The following is a 14931-nucleotide window of genomic DNA, read 5'->3' on the forward strand; positions in this document are numbered from 1 at the left end:
CTGGCTTTTGGAAAGATGAGCCTTGTGAGGGACTAAAGATTTGAGTTTGAGGGTCATTCAAACAGACAAAATTATCAAAGCTTTGGACCAAAAAAAAAAAAGATCTTTAGTCCACATGATTCCCACACGGATCTACCTTTTTTTTTTTGTTTGAGACGGAGTCTTACTCTGTCACCCAGGCTGGAGTGCACTGGCACGATCTCGGCTCACTGCAAGCTCCGCCTTCGGGTTCACGCCATCCTCCTGCCTCAGCCTCACGAGTAGCTGGGACTATAGGCGCCTGCCACCACGCCCGGCTATTTTTTTGTATTTTTAGTAGAGACGGGGTTTCACCGTGTTATCCAGGATGGTCTCGATCTCCTGGCCTCGTGATCTGCCCTCCTTGGCTTCCCAAAGTGCTGGGATTACAGGCGTGAGCCACCGCGCCCGGCCGGATCTACCTTTATTTCTTGCGACAAAATATAAAATTTATGCATAGGAGGGATGCCCATTGTTTAAGGGAGAATCTTGGCATGGCTTACATATCTATAAAAGATGCAATTTTAATCATTTTAAAATAGAAACAGGATTTCATCTCAAATCCACAATGCATTTATTCATTTAATACCTACTTAGTGGACATTGTACCTGGCAAGATTCTTTGAACTATCTGCCATCAACTCTTCAAAAGTCATTAGAGAACATATGTTAATGGAGAATATTTCAGATTCTCTTTCTGTCTCCCCTCAACTCTATTTCAGTATTGGCCTTTTGACTTTCATTAAAGGAATAAGAAAATTAATCACTATATTTTCTGGAAAAGGGGAACTGAGGAAGCTGTCTATTTTGTCTCTTAGTGCTCACTGGGAGAAATTTCTTTTAGTGATTAGTGGCATGAAGCAAGGTAAGCACAAATGAACAAGCAAATATATATGCTTTCCATCTCTTTGTCAGGTAGACTCTTCCTGACAAACCCTTAAACCTGACCCTTACCTTGACAGGAGGTGAACCCAGATTTTGTGGGTCTTAAGACATATAATTTGGAATCTCTCTTTGAGAAAAAAAGTACAAAATAAAAATGTGACACAGAGCCATGGAAGGGGCCCACATGAGAGAGGGGATCTGATGTTAAAGCTTCATCAATTTCACAGTAAATCAGCATCTTGATTCAGTCAGGGAAAGTGGTCTCTTCCCACCCCATACTCCTCCACGTTTGTTGTGACCCCTATGAGTTGCTTATATTGCTTTCTTACTTGGAAGTCTCCCCTACTCTTTCTTCTGCAATCCCTAGATAACGTTTTTTTCAGATTTTGGTCCCACAATGCCTTCTTTGACTCTACCCAGTAGAAAAAGCTCTCTCTTCCTTTAAGGTCTACGACCTTGTATAGAGAGCCCAGGGTATTTTGTAATGAACTGCTCTATTTGAAGTGCATATTACTATGCCTTCTCCAGTAAGATTATCCACTATCTGGGCACAGGGACTGTTTTTACTTTTTGACTCACTTACTGCATTTCTGGGTACAACAGAAAGGAAAGGAAAAAAGGAAAAGTATTACAGAAGCAAAATGATGAAGTTTAGAGTCAGGAAGACCTAGTAGATTCCTAACACTGCTACTTATTAGGTAGAGCCTTCATCAAATCACTTAACCTCTCTAAGTCTCAGGTTTCTCACTGATAAAATGGATATAATACTGATATTTATTTCATATTGTTGGGAAAATTAAGAGCTTTTATTCATTCACTGGGTATCCATTTAGCCTCTGCCTTGGGCTATTTTTGGTACCAGAGATGTCGACTAAATGTGAATGAGAAATACTTGCTGCATGGGGGTTCTCACAGCTGAGTTGGAGATGGAAATTTATAGTGAAACAGGATAAGGCTATAACAGACATGTGAACAGAGCATAGAGCCAGACACATAAGTGCTCAATAATAGTTGTTGAATAAATGAGTGACACAGTGGGGGAATTCAGAAGAGAAAGTTCTGAATTTTTCAAAATAAGAAATCGTACAGACTTGCAGAATCATCTTTACATAAACATAATGGATATGACACCACCTGGGAAGTTGTAAAATGCTACATGTTAAAGAACATACAATCAATAGGAAAAAGCAAGGATTAGATGAGGGAAGAGAGGGAAAGGGGGCAGGAAGAAAGGCCCTAGGATGGCAAGGAGGAGGAAGGGATGTCTGTTGACCCACCTGGCCAAGTGTGCACTCCATGCCACCAAGGAAGTCGGCCTCCTTCAGCCCATTATGGTTGCTGCTGATGTCATGGACTTCAAACCGCAGGCGCTGAACCTCCTCAAAGTAAAAGTCCACAGTAAACAGTTTTGAGTACACTGGGTTTATGCAGGTGCGAATCACCTCAGTCCTGTCAACCTGCAAGGAGAAAGAGAAAACCTATCAGAGATAAGGATTATTTTTATTATTACCATTCAAGAAAATTCATCTCAGAGCACTTCCCTTCTTCCCAACCATAAATGCTCCCCAGCAAGTCATTGGGTGGGCAGTCCAAAAGTACAAAATACAGGCAATACCTTCAGAGAATGAGACGAGTTTTAGGGAAGAAAATAATGTTAGACATGTAAATAACTTGAAGATTTAGAGCTCATTGTATGAGTTTGCATTATACAAAATTGTATCATTATATCATTATGTCATTTTGTTGATGGGAAAACTGAGGTCCAGGGAATTGAAATGAGTGGGTGAACATTATGAACAGTAAAAATTTTTGAGTACACTGGGTTTATGCAGGTGCATAAATGATTGATTGATGCATTTCATGATTGATTCAACCTTGTCCTGCCTAATGTGCCTGAGGTCACATCTAGGCTCAGGAGGAAAGAAATCTGTAATTGATTAGTGATGTCTGGTGGGCACAGTAATGGAGAAAGTGCTATGTAGGTGTCTCATTTTAGCCAACTCTACTCTAAGTTTCCTAATCCATGATTTCCAGCATAATGAAGTAGAAAAACCATGAGAATAGATAAGACAATAACTGCCTTTGGTCTCGAGTATGCCCTTTATTAAGTGTATAATGTTCACCCATTCATTTCAATTCCCTGGGCCTCAGTTTTCTCATCAACAAAATGAAAATTAGATTAGAGGTGGAAAAGTTCCTTTCTGCTCTAACATTCCATGAGCTATGATTTCCTTTGTCTTCTGTGATAATGGTTTTTCAGTTGTCCCTCTCTCTCAGATATTAATACATCTCTGCCACTTTCTGCACTATTCTGTGACATAGGAGGCTGATGTCTATGGATTGATTTTCCTGGCACCCTTGCCCTATGGGTTCTGGTTGGAGTCAGCCAAATGGAGGACTTCGCAGAAGATCAGAGAATGGGAGAACAGAGAGGTGCAGGCATGCCTCTATACACACACATTCTGCTAGCAGACTTCCTTCTGCACAGGGAGCTTTTGCTGGGATTTGGTAACATAGTGCCTCTCTCTTGTCCCTTCACATTGAAGGGTAGTAATGGCTTCCTGTTGTTGCTATCTCTGATGTCTCGGATGCCCCGCTTTCTTTCTTGGCTCTTTTAACCCTGCCCATTCCCGTGTACAGAGTTTAGTCCTTTAGGTTAAACTGTTTGGGTATGCCATCTGTTTTCTACTAGGATCCTTATCGCTAAGGCTCTTTTCCTACATACTTGTCACAAGTAAAAATATACAAAACCATTTATATTTTGGGAAGCTTTTAAAGACTAAGTTATAGATAACCCAAGATTCTATAGCATCCATGTACTAGAGATACCCATCCTTCCTATTTTACAAATCAACTGGAACCTCTATGTACTGTCAGCTTTCAAATAGAAATATGGTTTATTGGATGTTTTCTGACATTTGTTAGCACAAACTATGAAAAGCATTTATCTCACTTTCATATGAGTAAAGGAAAATAGTCTCTCAATAAAGGGAAAGCAGTTCTTAACCATATTATGCATGTCCATGTTGTCTAGCAAAGAAAATCTGATATTTGTTCTAGCCACCCCTGACATTCTTCAGTTCAGTGCTTTGTCTCCAGCCCTAGCCCTTCATATGCAGGGATGTATGTGAGAGAGAATTGTCCTTTAAGGAACACTACCTGCCATTATTGGTTGGATGGACAATCTGGGTTGCAAGGAGAAGAGTATGATTCTGATTATGTCCCCATCCAATAAATAGGCATACAGAAAACCAATCTCCAGCCCATTGCTAACTAGAATTTTACAAGTTACTGTTCTGACCAAAGGTTATCTGCCTGTTCCAGCTTCCCCAGGAAGACTCAGCTTCTATTTGAGCTAAATTTTATATTATTATATGATGTTCATTCAGAGGGTGATGGGACTGATTATGCCACTGGCCATTTGTGCAGGTACAAGAATTTACTATATCAGCATAATTTTTCTGTTGTTCAGGGATAATAGTTTTGAATAATAGAAATTAGAGATCATAAACTGGTAGTCTGCAGGCATAAGCTGACTTGAAGGTACTTTATTTGTCCTACTCAAAGTATTTTTCCCTTCATTTTCCCACTTAATAAGGTAGCTGTTTTTATTACCCTTCCTTTAGAAAAACTTGGAATATCTGGCAACCTTGGGCCACATTTCTTCATGGCAACAATTGGAGACTGTCCCATTTAGACAAAGCATTTACTCTTCACTTCTCACAGCAACTTCCAGGACTTTCTCCTTCATTTAGTGTCTCTTCCTGGCCCCTAGAGGCATTTTTGCAACATCTGGTCCAAATTCATGAAATAATGAGCCATATAAGAGATTTAATTATATTTATATTGTATCTTTTGATAGAGGATTTGGAAATAACCCCAAGAAGTATGTTGTGGGTGCATTTGACATCCTCAAGACACAGAAAGGGCACCTGCTCTCCTTGTTGTTGGAAGAGAGTGCTGAATAGGTTTAGATGATAGAAGACAGGTGATGGAAACTCTAGTCTTTGTTATTCTCTTTAACTGCCCCAAAGGGCACAAATAAGTGACGTGCACCAATTCTGGTACTTTTCTTCTAACTTCTTGATTTTCCAGTGGCATTCCCTTATAGATACAAAGTTCATGTTGGCATCAAGCCACACACCTCATACACACTATACAAGGTAAGCTGCCAGCACTGAGTGACTTGGTTTTTTGAGCAAAATGACAAGATGGAAAGACATTAAGTGATAAACATTTGCATTAGCAAGACAGACGATTTCCAAGGATAATCAGAAAGCCACTATGAATCCTGAATATAACTGCTCAGGAAAAGCAGGAAAATGACAATAAGTGAAGTGCTTGCAATAATGAATGCATATTTGAAAGATGTTTTAAAATATTCTGCATTTCCAGTTATTATGGAAGATGCATTATTTTTTTCTGGTGGCTAAATCCAGGTTTCACATGAGCAACAGGGCTTAGGATTGTTCATTTCTCATTGAGAGGCATCAGGGTCAAGGCAGTTTTTTCCAAAAGATCATTCACTTACTGGTGCTACCAGGTGCATCCTAATCAACTGGGGGGGGTGGTGGGGGGCTTTCTTTAAAACTCAGATTCCTTTTCCCTAACCCCAGGTCATTCTGATTTAGTGAGTATAGGGTAGGACCCAGAAATCTCTAAAAAAGTGTTCTAGAGAATTCTGGTGTGGGAACATCAGTCCTAGGGGAAATGAGGAGATGTAGGGTCTATCTCATGCTCTTGTGTGAGGTCAAGTTTTATTTTAATCTTGCTTACCCTCTGTTATCCAGTCTGCAAAAATGTGAATGCTTATCTTCTCTCTTCCCTAATCGTGATGACTGATAAATTCACATTGCTTTATAGTTTACAGAACATGCTCACATCCATTTTTAAAATTTGATTCTTATGGCTATCATGTGATATAGTTGTCTACTATTTTACAAATGAGAAAAGTCAAGGTTAAATATCAGCACAAGGTATTGAATGTCAGAGTGGGCACTTGAACTCATGCCTTCTGACCTCAAAGTCTGGACTACTTTCCTCAATTCATGAGCATCCTTAGAAAGGAAAAAGGCAGCTAGATTATGGTGTGATGGTGAGAGACTCAACCATTGAATATTGCTTCTCATGAGAAGCTTTTAAAAATATCTAAAACACGGCCAGGCACGGTGGCTCAAGCCTGTAATCCCAGCACTTTTGGAGGCCGAGGCGGGCGGATCACAAGGTCAGGAGATCAAGACCATCCTGGCTAACATGGTGAAACCCCGTCTCTACTAAAAATACAAAAAATTAGCCGGGGGTGGTGGCGGGCGCCTGTAGTCCCAGCTGCTGGGGAGGCTGAGGCAGGAGAATGGCGTGAACCTGGGAGGTGGAGCTTGCAGTGAGCTGAGATCGCGCCACTGCACTCTAGCCTGGGCAACAGAGCGAGACTCCATCTCAAAAAAAAGAAAAAAAATCTAAAACATTTTTCAGTCTAATAATAAAGTCAATAACAACGAACACTTTTGGAAGGCCTGCTATCATGGTGCTCATTTGAAAAAAAACAGCATTATTGAGGCATAATTTGCATATAATAAACCACATCTATTTAAAGTATATATCTATTTAAAGTATACAATTCAATATGTTTTGACACATATATACTTGTGAAAACATCACCACAATCATGAGAGTGAGCATATCCATGCACCCAAACTTTCTTCTTACCCCTACGTATCCTCATCCTCTCAACCTTCCCTCCTTCCATTCCCAAGAAACTACTGATCTGCTTTCTGAGACTATAGTCTAGTTTGTATTCTTTATAATATTATATAAATGTATATCATAATCTGTGGTCTTTTATTGTCTTTAATCTTTCACGCAATTATTTTGAGATTTATTCATGTGGTCCTATCCGTAGTTTATCCTTTTATTGCCCCCAGTCAATTACAGATGGACATTTGAATTGTTTACAGTTTTTTGCTATTACATATAAAACTGCATGATATATTCATGTACAAGCCTTTGTATGGGCATGTATTTCCTCTTCTTTTGGGTAAATATGTAGGAGTGAAAGAGATTTTTGCTTAACTTTTTAAGTTCTAGTAGGTGTGGAGTGGTCTCTCATTGTGGTTTTAATTTTCGTTTTCCTAAAACTAATGATGCTGAGGCTCTTTTCGTATGCTTACTTGCCACCTGTGTATCTTCTTTGATGAAGCAGCTTTTCAAATCTTTTGACAAGCCCTCTGTTTTCATTCTTATAACAATATGAGGTAGGTACTGTTATTATCCTCTCTTACTGGGAGATAGAGAGACCGCCATAACTTTTCTGATTTTACACAACTTGTAGGTAGCAGACGTGGGATGTGAAAGCTCCAGAACCTGTGTGTTTAACCTCTATGCTATATAGCTATGCAAATTTGAAGCAGTTTTTCATAAACACTGTTGCTCAAAGTAATGCATCAGTCAGACAACAAACATAAAATGTGGAACTGATAGGGAAAGTCAATGATTGAGGCTGCAGTTGTGTCTCTGGAGATCTGATTTATCCACTGGACATATCTGAGATACAGTGGGGGCCCTGAACACTGCCCATAGAAATTGGATTGTGTGGCCGGTCGCAGTGGCTCACGCCTATAATCCCAGCACTTTGGGAGGCCGAGGCGGGCGGATCACGAGGTCAGGAGATGGAGACCATCCTGGCTAACATGGTGAAACCCCGTCTCTACTTACCAAAAAAAAAAAAAAAAAAAAAAAAATTAGCCCGTTGTGGTGGCAGGCGCCTGTAGTCCCAGCTACTCGGGAGGCTGAGGCAGGAGAATGGCGTGAACCCGGGAGGCGGAGCTTGCAGTGAACAGAGATCAGGCCACTGCACTCCAGCCTGGGCAACAGAGCGAGACTCGTCTCAAAAAAAAAAAAAAAAAAAATTGGCTGTGTGCGGGACAATGTGTCATCAACAAACAATTCAAGACTATTTGTACAATGGCCATCTATTCTCTGGGACTTCCAAGGGCTGGAACTGCCACAGGCAAAGTTGTGGGAGAGGTGAGAGCTAAATCGCGTGATGCTATCAGTGGGGAGGAGGTGAAGGCAAAAGCCAAAATTATTGTCAGTCACTGAATGCTCTAAGGTTTCCTGGAGAAATTCAGGCCCTTATCATCCCATGGGTAATAGGTCTTGGTAAAGAATGACATCATAGGCCAGAGAGAGACAAGAGGCCCTCAGGGCAGGCTTATAATTAGGTATTCCTTCAAACTGATATTCTTTAAATATTTTGTCAATATTTATTTAGTGAGGGTAGGGAGAAACTAATTTTCTCTGAATAAAGAATGGCTTTATGTTTAAAAATAAAGGATTTATTACAGGCAATTTTTCAAACCATGTAACTTCCAAGGAGACATATTAAACCACACAAAAGTTAGATAATAAAATGAATCACCAAGCCACCAGAAATAGCATTATTCAATTTCAGGATTTCAGCTGCTTGTGACTGCTGATTTTAAGTGACTGGCCTCAGAGTTAGTGGCTTGCTCTGTAGCTGCAACAAACAAGTTGCAGATCTCAAAATCACTCAACAGAGAGAGATAGGTTGGTGCTGATGAGACATGGTTTTAATTTTCAATTTAAATGGATTTTCTACTTTGTTAGGATTAAAACTCCTTAACAGTTTGCTGGTTGTGTAAAAAGTCTCATGTGGAAACTTGAATTGATTTGTGCCATTTCTGTGTGATATGTCTACATACTGAGGTTGCATCATTTCTGGCTGTCTGGCTGATCTGCCACATGGACCAGGGGTTCTTGCTCACTATTTCCTAGGACTAAAAAAATGCCTGAGTATTTGACAGCCTTTGTTTCTCCTTAACAACTTGGGTGGAAGCTGCCTCCTGCCTAGTAAATTATTAAATTCCTTCTTGAAAGGGATGGCAAATTAGGTGTTGACTGACAGTGATGGTAACTTTTCTGCTCAGGCAGAAGGCACTTACATGTTATCTTCTTCAAGCCTTACCCTCATCAACTTTAAAACATACTTTTATTTCACAGTTTGATATATTTGAAGTTGGTATGTGTGTTTTAATTAATTATATGCCATTGTTTAATTGGAATATCTTTGAAATTGGAGTGCGTGTTATAATTAATGATATACCATTGTTTAATTGGAATATCTCTGAAATTGGGATGCATGTTGTAATTGATGATATATTGTTTAATTGGAATATCTTTGAAATTGGGATGCATATTATAATTGATATGTCATAGTATAATTGGAAACAATTTTTTTCTTTCCTAGGGAAACATAAAAATAATGATTCATTTTAACACTGATTTATAATTTTACAAATGATCCTATTAAATATATCATTCTAACTTTGCAAATGATAAAACTGTGTATCAGAAAAGTAGTGGCAAAGGTAAGACTCAAATCCAGTCTTTCTCACTCTAGAATATATGTTCTTTTTATTATACTATATCATTTGTTATAGGTTGAGTTTTATCCCTCAGAATTCATATACCAGTATCTTAGAATGTGACTTCATATGGAAATAGGATTGTGGCAGAATTAATTAACTTAGGATAAGGTCATACTGGAGTATGGTGGGTTCCTGATTTGATATGACTAATGTCCTTATAAAAATGGGAAATTTTGACACAGACATGAACACAGGGAGAATGCCATGTGAACACAAAGGAAGAGAGCAGAGTGGTGCAATCTCTTGTTCCTCAGCACAAGCCAAGAAATGCCAAAGATTTCCAGCAAAACTACCAAAAGCCAGGAGAGGGGCATTAAGCAATTTCTTCCTAGTAACCCCAGAGAGAAGCAGTTCTGCTGACATCCTGATATCTTGATCTTGGACTTCTAGCCTCCAGAACTGTGAAGGAATAAATTTCTGTTGTTTAAGCCACCCAGTTTGTGGTACTTTGCTATGGCAACCCTAGTAAACAAATACACCACTCTACTTAAGAAACATCCAGACTGGCAGCACCACTTAATGGATATATCTCCAAAAAAGCACTCTTCACCCATCAAGCAGTAAAACCTTCAAATACTCCAGATTAAACTGAACGAGTGATCCAGCATGACAAGTGTCTTTCTCCCACTTTCAATCCATTGAACCCTGCCTTCATCCTCCTGCCATGCACTTAACCTGGTTCTCAAGTAACAGGGCCTCTGGCACACTGGGTTCTGCTTATGGATCCCCTGGGATGAACATGCCGGAGAACCTAGAGCTAGACATTCGTTTCACCAGTAGACATAGCCTGGTACTTATGCTACTCAAAGCAGACAGCAGGGTTGCATCCTTGCTTAAGAATATGGCTCAGAAGTAAATGAAATGAGTATTCCCCCGTAGGCACCATCAGAGAGGTCTCAAGTGCTAATATGTTCTGGGTCTTCCCCTTCCTTCGTTGGCCTCCTCAGTACCTTCAAGCTGCTGGCTCCATCCACACAGAGCCTGAGCCAATCCTGCCTGATTTGCCACAGAAGCATAGATCTCAGCTACATCTTCCAGTGCCAAATGCCGTGTGTCCTTTATAGCTGTTCCTTTTCCCCAGTGTGAGTGTCCAGTTTGTGAGGCTGTTTTCTGATTTCTTGGTTTGTATGCCTCATTGTCTTTTGCCCTAGTCCACTCAGCTTGAGGGGCTTGTCACTGTCCTAGTGCTGTGTGATAGAAATTTCCATGATGTTCTTCATGGTCCAAACTAGCCACATGTAGGTATTCAGCACTTGAAATGTGGCTAGTGGGACTGAAGAATGGAATTTTAAATTTAAATATATTTTGTTTAAATTTAAATAGCCACATGTGGACAGTACTGCTCTAGCCTGTGCCAGCTCTATCTTGCTGTAGTTTAGTGAAATCCTGTATAATACACACACATTTAATTGGCCTGGAGATTCCCAGGTGATGTCAACATATATACTAGTAATTCTCAAACTTTTCTTGCATCGAAACCACCTGGGGATCTCCAAACCAATTAATTTGGAAACTGTGTGGGGGTGGCGGGGAACCAATGCATCAGCAATTTAAAAATCTACCCAGGTGATTCCAATGCACAGTTAAGTTGTAGAACCAATAATACTATATTCCAACTGTTATGGCTCAGCTCCAAAGTGGATGACAACCAGGAACCAGGGCTAGTGTGTGATCTACTCTGAATACCACACCCCAACCTCTGGATCAGACTTTATGTGCTAATACTTTCCTGCTTCTTTGGAAGCTGCCATTTTGACTGCTGCTTATGTCACTATAGGACATAAGGAATGAATGAAAGAAATAATCGTATTATGGGCAAAGTTGGTTTATTTGGATGTTTTATCCAATCAAGCACTCCATTAACTGGCACACTCCCTATTTGTGAAACAAGAGTTAGTGAATATGGTATCCATTCTCCTTTACATCCCCAGGTCTTTCTGCTCTGCTATGTACCAGGAGACCAGCCCACATGTGGATTGTTTCATTCAGGTTTCTTGGCCCAGCTCACCTTCTTTCAGCCAATGGGAAGCACCAGTAGGAGACTAGAAGACAGGAGGAACCCATGGTGTACCCTCTGTCTACAGGCCCTCCTAGCCGCCCTTCCTGCAAAGCTCCAGCTCTCCCTGGGTTCCAGTAACACTGCCACCGCTGCCCGCCCACCAAGTCCCTCTAATAGTAGCTTCTGACTATTGCTAGTCCCAGGGCATCTCAGAGTCTCTTGCTGGTTACTTTAACCTTGCCCACACATCTTGAAGCGGTCCCTTCATGAACATCTCTTTTTCTGCTGGAACTTTGATTGATTCCTTAATGCTCTTAAAAATGTTTCAAGATCTTACAGAACCTGGAAGAGCTTCTAAATCTCAAGGGCAGGTGAAATTGTGTCCATTCTGATGGTTCATGATTAATGAATTATGGGCTTGTAAAACTTTGAAAACTTGTAATCCATATGTGATTTTTGTGGTAACTTCCTATTAGTGACAACACCATATTTCCCAATGTTATTCAACAATGGATCATAAGGAGCATTTACTGAGCAATGGGTATGCACCAAGAATTCTTTAAACCACTTTACATACCTTATTCCACTTAATCATCCCAACAACTATATATTATGACTTACCGTTTTACACATGAGGAAACTTAGAATCAAAAAGGTTAACTTGCCTAAGGTCACCCAGCTGTCGAGTGATGGAACTACTTGAGATTTCCCTTAAAGCTGTTTCCCATGACATAGCACCTCTCTTGAAGAAGACAAATATATTCAGGTACCATCTGACCACAGCAATTTTTCAAGTGGGGCCATTCTGAATGCTCAATGCTCCAAACACCATCGTCTGGGCAACAAACCCTGAAAAGTCTCTTCAGTGTGACTGTTGAGTGTCCAGCACAGTGTTTATCAATCTTCAAACTTTCTCTTCCTCCTCTTGTTATATTTTGCTCTTTAAGTTCCTTCCACTTGGCTAAAGCCCCCCTAGAATATCTCATGAGAAATCAAAATGTTCCAGGCCAGAGGACAAGATATGATTCTATAACATAAAAGATGTTTTTCAGTCCTAAATCAACTGCCGTATACCCCCCCACTCCAGCTGTAAGCTGGCACATAAATATCAAGCAATCAGAAACTGCCTCACAAAATTCATGCCTGCCTGCTAAAAGCAGGCAGAGCCTGCCAAGATTGGGAGCAGGAAGGTGTTGGATTGCAGTCACTCGAACTTGCAGTGACTGTCAGATCCTCAGTTTATAGAAGCTTGGAGTCTAATCCCACACAAGTGTAAAGCAATTTTCACTTCACTCAGATGTTGGTTATTAACAGGATGTTCCCACCATCTCATTTCTCTGTTACAGCTGTGGAGTCCTCCAGAGAGGTCATCCGAGGATGGAGAGCCTTGGTTTTCTTATTAATTGATGTTTGAAAATAGTGAAGAGGAACTCATCTGCGGGATGCTGCATATGCACCCCAGGTCTGACATGCTCAGCAGCCAGCAGACTGGGAAGGTGGCCTTGCTGAGGCCTGCCTCAACCCTCCTCACGATAGGTGTTCCAAGGAAGGGTGAAGTGATGGGGGTTGCCCTGAAGCTTGGGATCAGCTTCCTCGGGTTCCAACTCCCTCTCCTTCACCAAGTCCTTTAGAATCATAAAGTTTTGTCCTGCTTATTAGTCAATTCCCAATTGACCAAATTGTGAATTAGTCCCCTGATCCAAGTGGACCTTCTCCAAATGCCACTGGTTAGGGAGGAGCCCTTCACCCTATGCCCACTTCTCTTTCCCATGGCACTCTGTTGTAAATCAGGAGGCAGTCACCCCTCCCTAACGCTTTGCTCTTACCATGAAAAAGGTAGGATTGTAGATGTATGTTCTTGATAGCGGTAACCTTGGATCTTAAATACTTAGAGAACATTAAGGATGGGAATGGCAGTGGGTTTCATCCTGTCTCTCAATTGAGGGATTGGTGGAAATGTGATGTTGGGAACATATCTGTAGCTGTGTCTGAATTTAGTGAGAAGAATGATCACTTAGCAATGCCCGCCTTGAATATAGGAGGAGTAGGAGTATCTCCTGTGTCACATGTATGTCATTCCTCATCTATTCGTGAGGTTTAATTTTTAGTAGAGGAATATGGAGTAGGTCCATAGATATTAAAATGACACTCTCAGGCCATGCAGTGACTCACACCTGTAATCCCAGCACTTTGGGAGGCCGAGGCAGCCAGATCCCTTGAGCCCAGGAGTTCAAGACCAGCCTGGACAAATAGCGAGACCTTGTCTCTACTAGAAACACAAGACAAAAAATTAGCCAGGCATAGTGGCACACTCTTGTAGTCCCTGCTACTCAGGAGGTTGAGGTGGGAGAATCACCTGATCCCAGGGAGTCGAGGCTGCAGTGAACCGTGAACGCATTGAGGCACTCCAGCCTGGGCAACAGGAGTGAAACCCTGTCCCTCCCCTGCCCCCCAAAAAAAGACACTCTCAAATTTCTGTAACTACTCTGGCAGTTGAGGTATGAATCCAGCTATATCACCTGATTCCTGGTGCAGTTCTCATCTCACCACACAAACTGCTTATTTCACAGCTTCCTGCACAATGTGCCTACAAGGTCTAGGGCCCAGCACTTCAGCATCAGGGTTTAAACGTAAACATACACATACACACATTCAGCCTTTCATTGTGGTTTTGTTAGTAAGGCCTTTCCCTCACAACATCTGAAACAAAATTCTAAAAAAACAGTTTCCTAAAAAAGCAACCATATGGAACTAGGCCATGCCAGGAAATGAGTTAGCCCAGGAACCCTACTGTGCAAACATCAGTCAGAGAGGACCTCACACCTCTCCAGACTGAGACGGTGGGCTCACATAGCAGAGCATTATCATCCGATGTTACTGCATGTCCTCTAAATGTGATGATTAATACTTTAAAGCAGCATTTCCTGAAGCGTGTTTCATGAACACTAGCTCTACAGGCAGCTCCAGAAAATAAACTGTTCTGCAGTCAAATAAGGTTTGAGAACCCTTCCCACTGTACCCTTCCCTTAGGAACTCATCATGCAGAACAATTTTAAAGGGTCTTAAAGAGTTCTGTAGCAAATAAATGTGTTAGGTTTTCTAATATTTTTCCAACTTGTTTAGCCCTCTCTTTCTCTGTCATGAAATACATATATTAATATCCAACCAAAGACATTTTAAGAAGTTTGCATTGAAGTGTTAAGAAAATATACATCTCTATTACATGTTTTAGAAGCATTTTCTCTGACAGCAAAGAAGTTAAAACACAAGTGGGGCAAGTTGACGTCATACTCCATGCTTGGCAAAGTGCCAACAACATACTGTTTGTTCAGTATTTTTTATTATATTAAATTAATAAACAAATGAGACACCTATGAATGCATTTGGTATTTTGCCCAATTTCCATAGACCCTGCCTCTATTTTTCCCTGATGTCTCTCTTGATCAACTTCTCTCCCCTACCTCCTCCTAAAATGTTAAGCTTCTATCTGAAGCCAAATCCAAGTTACTACAAATTCTTGTCATCATGAAACTAGCTCAGAAGTTAGAGTGGCAGAGATAGCTGGGTTTCTTCACAGCCTGG

The 14931-nt window shown here is 40.8% G+C and overlaps 1 protein-coding gene across 5 annotated transcripts in view; it reads right to left on the minus strand.

Moving 5' to 3' along the window:
- The window catches only part of CPNE4 (copine 4), a 746304-nt gene that overhangs the window by 186507 nt on the left and 544866 nt on the right, over positions 1-14931 (minus strand). For all 5 annotated transcript variants that reach the window (XM_055110462.1, XM_055110464.1, XM_055110463.3 and 2 more), the window contains one exon: positions 2181-2360. In XM_055110462.1, coding sequence (XP_054966437.1) covers positions 2181-2360 — 180 coding nt within the window. The remainder of the gene's footprint in view (positions 1-2180; positions 2361-14931) is intronic.

The sequence above is a fragment of the Pan paniscus genome, chromosome 2, assembly GCF_029289425.2.
Source record: "Pan paniscus chromosome 2, NHGRI_mPanPan1-v2.0_pri, whole genome shotgun sequence".
Classification (NCBI taxonomy): Eukaryota; Metazoa; Chordata; class Mammalia; order Primates; family Hominidae; genus Pan; species Pan paniscus.